This window comes from Chanos chanos, chromosome 8 (assembly GCF_902362185.1).
Source record: "Chanos chanos chromosome 8, fChaCha1.1, whole genome shotgun sequence".
Lineage (NCBI taxonomy): Eukaryota > Metazoa > Chordata > Actinopteri > Gonorynchiformes > Chanidae > Chanos > Chanos chanos.
In genome coordinates this window covers 41,622,846-41,632,319 of record NC_044502.1, presented here as the reverse complement: position 1 = coordinate 41,632,319, position 9,474 = coordinate 41,622,846, and the positions used below count along the sequence as shown (strand labels likewise).

The following is a 9,474-nucleotide window of genomic DNA, read 5'->3' as shown; positions in this document are numbered from 1 at the left end:
CCTCCAAAAAGATGGTCTTAATGGCCAGAGGGGGACGTCATTGCACAAGTACTGTATAAAACATTTTACCAGCAGGAATACTTTCCGTACAGATAGGCAGCGATGGTGGAAATCAGCATTTGCAGAACAATAAAATTACAATAATACAATAAGTAATATCAATACACAACCACAAGCTTTTTTTTTTGCAGCAATTAAAAAAATGCAAATCTACTTTTCATCTATGCAAGCTTATTTGGCCTTCTTTAATGTTGATTTCAAATACATTGTTATGGAAAAAATATGGGGCATATGGACCGTGAAATTGAAATATACAGTCGAAAAAGGAGGCAAAAGGCCACCGTGCTCAGGAAAAGCCTTGCTTAAACACAGCTGCATCCTCTTTCGATTCGTGCCCACACCACTTCCTCTCATAAAGCTGTCATCCTTAAAGTAAGGCTTTGTTTAATGTGCCAAGCCAAGAAACTACCAGATTTTGTTTTTTTTTTCTTCCTTTTTGCTCTAACTGCAAATTGTGCTTAGGGATAAGTCCCATTCATGCATGTTGTTAAGGCTTTGAATTTCTTCATCTCTCATATTCCTAGAAGAATCAAAAAGTTTTCAACAGCATGTTTTATTGTGTTAGAGCAATATTCAAGCTCTAGATGGAAGAGTCACAATGCACAGACAGGGTATGAAACTAAAAAATCTGACCTGGCCTACTAACCCAGGGCTAGGCTCGCAAAGCAGTCAAATGCATTGAAATTACTTATGTATGACCAGAAATGATGTAAGCGTGTTTGTGTGTGTGTGTGTGTGTTTTCAAGTGCAAATCCTTTATGTTAGATGATGTGGCTATATACTTCACTATTTGGCAAATACCACAACATATTTTAACAACATAATTTCCTGTATTCCTGTGTAGCCTAAGCTTGATATGAAGATGGCAAAACTGATTGCTCTCCAGTTTTTTTTTTTCCCAAGGCTCTTAAGTACAGCAGAGATGTAGCTTTAAATTCTGAATGGTGAAAAACGAGAATAACACGTGATTTAAGGCCACACGGAGACCAGCTGTGCTTGTCTTAACGACATTCGCACTTGCCTACATAATCATGCTCTGTAAACCTAGCCTTGGTATCTGAAAATTCTCTCTGAAACGCTCATCTCATGATTCGGCCACGTCTACAGCAGCCAAAGGGTGGCTGCAGCCAGCAGTAGAGAGGGAGCTAGGGTGGATGCAAAGGAAGCCGGTAGAGGACCGCTGTTGAACACCAACCGGTAGGACACCACCTCCTGCTTTAACCCGTCCTCTGTGGCCATGCAACGGAACACCCCCTGGTCCAGCTGCAGGTCAGGTGTAGGCCCCAGAACACAAGAGGTTCCAGAAATGGTGCAGGGGTAGTGCTTCACACAGTTATCTTTCTCCCATCGGTAGGTGGCATGGTAGGAGTGCACAGGGCAGGGTAGCAGAACGGGGCCATCTGGACTCAGTATTACTTCTTTGGGCACTGTTTTACGGCTCTTCAGAGCTAAGAGAGTAAAAAAAAAAAAAAAAAAAAAAAGAGTCAAGGTTCATTACTGCATGCTTTTTCAAGTCTGGAGGCTTTTAATCTTGAAACATTTTCCTTGGGGTAACTAGATAAACCCCAAAATCCACTTCATCTGTTGGTTCTGAACCGAGGCCCATATCTGATTCATTGATGCTGTTTGGAAAAACTCTGATCATACTTTGCTGGTATTACAATTACTGTTATCATCATCATTATTATTCTCTTTCTCTGATGTGTTATTTTCTGACATTTTTCCCCCTCATGGTTCATAATGAAGTTCTCTCTTTGGTCAGTGGAATACAAATCATGTGCATTTCTGATCCAGAATTCTAACATAACTCAAATGAAAATCTACAGACAGAAATCCTATGTGACGTATGTGCTGGACTCACTTGCAGTCTCTCCACAAACAGAGGCATTGGATTGCTCAAGGCTCTGGATGATTGTCCTTTCATTCACAGAAACAAGACATATAAGAATTAGCACTGACAAATCATGAAAAAAACCCCCAAAGATCTGAATGCTTTCTGAGGCTGGTTTTGAAATCATTAACTCCCAATACCCAGAGCTGATGTTATAGTCTTTTGGAATGGCTGTGCACTTCTTCCTGGCTGTGTCCCACCCACAGTAAGGGTCTCGAGAGAGGATGCACTCCCGGCAACTGTCTCCATAGCGACCACAGTCAGCCAACTGGATTCTCTGGACCTCCGTGGCTGTGCCAATATAGAGGTGACCCTGATAAAAAAAGGCCAAAAAAAGAAAACAACAATTAAAAAAATGGGGGTCAGACCAACAGTGTGAGTTAAAGAGTTGCAATTACGATGATGCCAATCACATGCTAAATTTATTTTCAAATTTCATTCTGCCTGAAATAATTATGCTCGTTTACAACTAAATATTTCCTTTCATTATGATTTAGGATTTGAGTTTGAAACTGCTGACTGAAAAGTTGTCACCTGTTTCAGAGTCAGTGCTGTAAATGTGTTAAGTACTTTTGTTAGTAATTTTTTCTTCAGGAGAAGAGAGGAGTGCATTGGCAATTTTACCTTCTGGGAGTCAATGGCCATGTTTAAGACTGGCCCCTCACTACGGAACAGGGAATACTGAGATATGATGAATGCCTCATCGATGGTATGCAGCACTTTAAGGACCTTCCCCTGCTCTGTGGAGACAGAGAACAAATTAGTGTCATTCTTCAGTGTCAAGAGCCGATTAAAAAACCAAGGTGCTCCGTACTTCATGGTCAATCCATTATTTACTGACAACAGGAAATGGCTGCCATTGTTACATCATGTATTTTTCTGACCAACCTAACCAGTTGGGTTTTTGTTCCCCCACTCTCTCACCTGTTCCCAGGTAAATGACAGAGTAATGCTCGTCATTAACGGCTAGGACGGTATCAGCCACGACATATGTGAAGTGGTCGTCTGTGGGCAAGTCCAAAGGTGCCCCTCCCACTGGCCTGATCACATCCTCAATCTCTGGGTGGTCCTTTATCACCTCCAGGTTCTTTTGATACTGGTTGGCCGGCAAATTCTTGAAGGCACACTGAAGAAAAATGTTAGGGACCATAAAGGAACTGCTTGTAGTTGCTGTTGTTGTCATTGTTGTTGTTGTGTTTAATACTGATTTATGCAGTATGTTTTCTTTTAAGAGTTATTTGAGGGTTCACATTTGTGAAACAATACAATGTTTTATTCTAAGGAAGGGAAATGCTAAGGAAATGTTTTGATTTTGGTTAAGTTTCTAGGTGGGTGATCTTTACCGTTCCTGGTCTGTGTCCTGTCAGTGGGCTGTTGTAACCTTTCAGTTTAGATGTAGAGAAGGCCTGATCAATGTCTTCGATGGAATATGCACACACCACAGTTGTGTCCCTTTGCATAACAGAGGAACAAAATATGAGAAAATGATATACATGGATATACAATTATGATGTGGAAAAAATGATATTATATTGAAACATAATTATATAAATTACATGAATTAAAAAATAAAATATGACAAACGGATTATATATATTGAACTAACTGATTCGTGGGTGTTACAGCTCCAGTGCTGTAGATTGGAGGCTCTCCAGGTAGAGAGACATTTGCTCTCAGTAAGTGACAAATGGTTCATTGTCAGATAAATCAAACTTACCAAGCGTTAGAAAAGAGGCCATACATAACCCCAGTCTTCTCCTGGGCTGTCAGCACAAACGTGCGTCTGATGTTGTTATACTGCTGAGGCATACTTGGTGTTCCACACATTACTCTTGCCTTAAGAAAGGTGGTCCAGGAGTCTGGCAACAGGTTCTTCGTACCTCCTTCATCAAGCTGAACCACACACACACACACACATGCACGAGTGCATGCACACATACATGCACATACACACAGACATGAACAGACAAACACTGGAGATCAGGGATACTCAGAGAGACCAGTCACTGCACCATGTTGCCTGATCTGTTATCATCTAACTGCTGAGCATGAGACGGAATAATGCAAATATTACAAGTCATCATCCGTTATAGCATTTTACTGCTCCAACAACTCTAGTGATTCGACTCATTAGCTAAACATCCAGTCCTTGATTAGCTCAAGCTGATGTTGTATGGCAGGGAGAGCCTTAAAATGTGCAGGAACAGAAGCAGGATTGGGAAATGTCAAATTACAGGATGCTCTTGTGTCGCTACTGCCTTTAGGAAATTAACATAGAGCAATTTACAATTTATATTATCATTTGCTTGACAGCGTTATTAGTCTGACATCAGAAATTACTACCATGCAGACTCGTCCAATGTGAGCTCTGTAGGGCTCCTCATCCACGCTGACCGTCTTATTGATCTCACTGAAGAAAAAGAAGATCTCTTCCCTATGTTTCTCTGATGCTGGGATCACCGCCGCTCCAGCAAACTGAGGATCTATACCACCAGAGAACACAGCAATGAGTTACCGAGAACAATCAATCCTATGAAGTCATGCAGCCCCAAACAGTGTCCCTCTGGGACTTCTTGAACGCATCAATCCAACCAAACCCAATCTTGTGGTTTTCCATTTAAACCCGAGGTTCACTCGTGACATCCATCACATATCAATCTCCCTACCCAACTCTCCCATTCTGGGGGTCAGCAGGACACCATTTAGAGATGAGCTCACTTACTTAGCAGCCATTTGTTCTCAGTCTTTAGCAGCTTGTTGGTGCTGTAGGTTCTTCTGATGGATCCAGGCTGCCTCGATACCGCAGACATAGCAGAGTACAGACTCCCATCTGTGAAACAGCGACAGTAGGAAAGATTTTATACAAATGCGCTTTCTTTTTCTCATCAAAGCAAGCTTACAAAAGAAAGACAGAGAATTTTACTGAATTAAATGATGTGCATAGAAGACAGACCCTACTGTTATTCTGCAGTACCACTGGGCAAACAAATTACAAATGACGCAAGAGAGATTATTTTGCAAATTCAGAAATGCTTTCTTTTTTTTTTCCTGTTTTTTTATTTTACAATTTGCTCCTTTCACGTTTTGTGTTAAGTTCCTGTCTCCTCTGTTTCACTTTTTGTTGTAGCCTTCTGCCGCTAACTGATAAATTCATTGACTTTGTATGACTGTAATAGTTTTTCATCACTCTCTGCTCTGACAGAGGGAGATCTATTTGCAGAAATGGAGCCGTTTCTGGTTGATCTACTTTCTCTCTCCTACCTGCTGAGAGGCTGATGAACCTTTGGGAGGGGGAGGGGGGAGAAATATCAGTGGCTGATGTCATCAGGCCATTTTGAGGTATGTCAGTAAGCACAGTGTTATTGACCTACAGGAAGAGTAGGATCAAATTAAAAACAGACTCTAATCCCAAATAACCATAAAGCAATGACTATTATGTCTTTTACAAACATTTGAAAGGCTTAGAATGTGGGGCAAACAGAACTCATGGGAATTTGCAAAACAGGGAGATGTAAGCAAAAACAGACAGGCTAAATCAACTGAACTGTGAAATTAAATGTGTATATGTATAGGTCAGCCTACATCTGATTACAGTATTTAGGGGGATGAAAAATGGTATATATTTTTTTTATCTCTAAGTCTGTTGAATATGATCAACAGATTTCATATCCTGAAAACAAAATGAGAAAGCTTACCAATAGCCAGCATTTAGGGGATCCTGCGTTTGTCCCACACACCACGAATGTATCATTGATTTTCTCAATGACAGTGATGAAATTGTCGCACTCCAGCTTAAAGCAGACAGAGATTTTACATTAGAACTCAAACTCTTATAGGCATGACCTCAAATTTCAATAACGAAGTGTCTAACACGCAGCAGTGCTCCTAAATACTCAAATAACTATTGAAGCGTATGTAACGAACACACAGTCTCCTCTCTCTTCCAGACGGACTCTGTATTGCAGATTTGAATAATGAAGCGATGAAGTAAAACAATTAGCATCATAACATAAGATATCACATTTCTCTTTTTAATCTCTCTCTCACAAGAGCTCATTAAAAAAGAAAAGTAGGCCTACTGCTCTTGTTATTAACCTACAAAATAGCCCCATTTTGTCTAAAATGAATGATGTACCGTTGATCCCGTATGCCCGCCTCTATTCTAATCAAAATTAGGCCACGGGGCAGAGTATTACTCATCCAATTTGTTCTGTTGTAGAGAGCGTTGCAATGCAACGGTCACGCTAGTCATGATGTAGGGAGCCACCTACCTGTGGCAACACTGATCTCGAGAGACAGTTTCCTTTGGCACTTTCGTCTACCGCGACTGGAATCTGTATTCATAAGCAGACAGACACTGCCATAATAACTCATCAGGCACTCACTTGAAAATCACCTCTTGCTAATGTCGCTACCGGAGTGATCAGAATACAAAGAATCAGTGAAAAGCCTCTCAGTGATAAGATGCATGTTTAAGCAGAGAACTGCCTCTATTATCTGATGTTTTTACCACAAATGCCCATTACTTTAACGAAAGTAGTTCCTCAAATATTGTGGAAATTTTTTTTGATAGATTTCGCATTTTCTTTTCCTCTCGTGAATAAATAATATTTTCTTGCTCTTTATATAGGCCTATGTGCTGTTTATATCCACTACTGTTGTAGGTAAGACAGTGAAACTACCTGTTTGGCGTTGGATTACTTCGTGAATCAGCCCCCTACCTGCGTATCCCTGACTTCGTTGTCCATGAATTTCAACGTGTAGATAACACCCTGCCCCCCCACGTAGAGGATGTCACTTCCCTCCTGGTGGTAAATTGTCATGTAGTTCTCAGGTTTCTTGAAGTGAAACTTGGCTTGCTCTGAAAGCCGGTGCAAAGAGGGTCAGTGAATAAATGCGTGTCAGTGACTTCTCGAGTCAACTTTATCAAGAAAACTTGTGAATTGAAAATGCGTTGACGTCATATCATTTGAGAATATCCAAAAACAAAGGATACAGTTCGGTGCTATTATTATTTGACTGCAACAAGAATGACTTGTACCATCTACAGGCTGCGGCCCCATATTCTGAAATGACATGTTAAGCCCTTGATCTTCCACTTAATGTCGTTTTTCTCGAGACATGACCGATTGAAGTCTTTTTTTTTTTTTAGGAATAATTTCTATTCCAAAGAATTCATTTAAAGGTTTAAAGGTACATTTATGATATTCTAGAGAGTATACTGTTCAGTTGTAGTCTATTGTGTCGTAACTTATGTATAATCAAGCTAAAACCATCAGACCGTGAAATGTCTTTCGCTCTATGGAAGGAGTTCTAACAATACCAACGAGCCGCTACGAAAGTGCATCCTGCGCTGTCCGTGGTGCTGAAATAAGTCCGGACAATAGGGGGTCTTTTATCTCTGACATTACCAAAAAACATTTTCCTGTTTGTTTTTTCTTATGCCTCTTATTTTCATGCTAGAGTGGTTCTTTGTGGATTATTTTTATGCTTTCAGTCCTGTTAATGGTTTAAATATCATACTGATTGTGTCGTTGTACTGTAGTTACAACAGCGGCATGTTTGACCCTGATTCTTTTCGTAGCTGTTAACTGAGAGCTCTTTGTAAAATGTGATTGCGTGATGTGCATAAATAAGCGTGAGTTTCATTTGTGGAATTTTCCACAGGCTATGTTCTCATTGGTCTCTCTCTCTCTCTCTCTCTCTCTCTCGCTCTCTCTCTCTCTGTCTCTCGTCTGCGTGTGTGTGTGTGTGTGTGTGTGTATTCGGGTCGCATGTTTCGCTGCTATGTCTTCAAAGTACCTCCGCTGCGGCAGTGCCATCATCCCTTTTAGCTCGTGTGCTTTAGCTCGTGCACCTGCATTGCAGCTCTGCAGAGCGAGCTAAGTCTGCTCGAAACGCAACATTACAAAATTATGCTATGCCTCTCTGCTGTGCTTCTGTTTATCATGGATATACACCGATTAAAGCATCCATAGCATACATTTTAGGCTGTTTCTGCAGAAACAGTTTTTATAGCAAATTTGCGCGAGTTTGATTGATGTGTTATTTTATTGAAATAGATTAGAAGTATGAACTTGAGAAAATTACTTTTTTCTTGGCAGTTTACGGATTGGTTAAGAACGCACTTATGTTCACTGTATGTTTCCATGACTACGAAGCCACACATGTCATCGCAATATCCTCGTTTGAACCCCACATCTCCGTCAGTGTTAATAGAGATGTATTAAGCAGCAGATATCTGAAATTGGGAACCAGTAGGCTACGGCAATGTCGTCACTGTATTGACCGAGTCACTATTGACCAGTTTCTTCACTGTGGTCGGTTGAAGCCTGTTCTAAAATTCACAACTAATAGCTATCGCGAATAAAATGGTGTGCTGAAATCGTCAGATCTTTCATAGAAGGAACCAGGACATTGACCGATCTCATTACCTCGCACGTTTTCAGAAAAACTTCAAATGCAACGTTTCACTATAACCATAATTTAGGAAGGAAAAGCTATTTCTCTGTTTTCACCTTAATCCAGCTTTGAGTCAGATCTGACTTAACATAATCAATTTTGTGGTCCTACGGACACGTACCAAGCATTCAGAATACCCTCATATGAAAGATTCATATGACACCTTTCGCACTACACGTTTCTCCCTACAGACAGGTTTATTAATCCACCATACACTAATCCACCATATAGAATACCTGCGTGTGATGTGAAACCCATTATTCATTGCCTAGGTACTTCAGAGAGGTAAGCAAAAACGTAAACAAACGAAACGTTTCTATCTTGCTAAACATAAAGCAGTTCCAGAATTGATCGCAAGTGATGTAAATGGTGAATTGTTTAAAAATCAAAACGATCTTGCTAAATCAATCCACCCACCTTGCGCAGTGAATTTCAGCCTCGGTGATTTTTCGGCCAAAACCATGGACAAAAGAGTGGTCAAGATTATTCGGTTCATATTTCCAAATCCGTCAGTGGTAGATACTAGAAGATACAGGTGAGGAAATTATCCTCATTAAAAAAATAACAGCTTTAAGAAATCACCGGACTTATATGTGTCGAGATAAAAGTGACTCAAGTCGTGTTATAACACACTACATTGACCTCAGTAATTCTCTAAGTCTGCCTGTCCCTCAATTCTTTCAGAAGAAGTCGGGGTATTTAACAGGCTCCACCTCAAAAACCAGAGGCAGAAAGAAGGGATGTGAGGGAGGAAGCAGTTGAAGCTTTATTACATGCATCGCCCTCTGCACCTCATAACAATTCCCCCGCAGAGATAATCACACCGTCCAAAACTTGTGTTTCATCCCTACCCTCCTTTCAGATTTTTCGAGTTTTGATCAGCAGTCTGGGGCTAATAAGAGCTTGTAGAATATTATGTATTCCCCATGTGACATGAGGGCATGTTCCAAAATGTCCCAGTAGAGATGCAATTTAGGAGGCTTGACACAAACCCTGTAACACGTACACACACACGCACGCACGCACACACACACACACACACACACACACACACACACACA

At 40.7% G+C, this 9,474-nt stretch overlaps 1 protein-coding gene across 1 annotated transcript; it reads right to left on the bottom strand.

The window, feature by feature from the left end:
* Positions 1 to 1,161: 1,161 nt before the first annotated feature.
* Positions 1,162 to 8,909, bottom strand: LOC115818047 (semaphorin-7A). The gene is made up of 14 exons (XM_030781281.1): positions 8,831 to 8,909; positions 6,673 to 6,812; positions 6,223 to 6,285; positions 5,647 to 5,742; positions 5,213 to 5,318; positions 4,674 to 4,781; positions 4,295 to 4,434; positions 3,669 to 3,844; positions 3,295 to 3,403; positions 2,876 to 3,077; positions 2,576 to 2,691; positions 2,092 to 2,264; positions 1,922 to 1,977; positions 1,162 to 1,508 (listed from the first exon to the last, which is right to left on the bottom strand). The coding sequence occupies exons 1-14, from the start codon at positions 8,907 to 8,909 to the stop codon at positions 1,162 to 1,164; spliced, it is 1,911 nt and encodes a 636-aa protein (XP_030637141.1).
* Between the last annotated feature and the right edge of the window lie 565 nt (positions 8,910 to 9,474).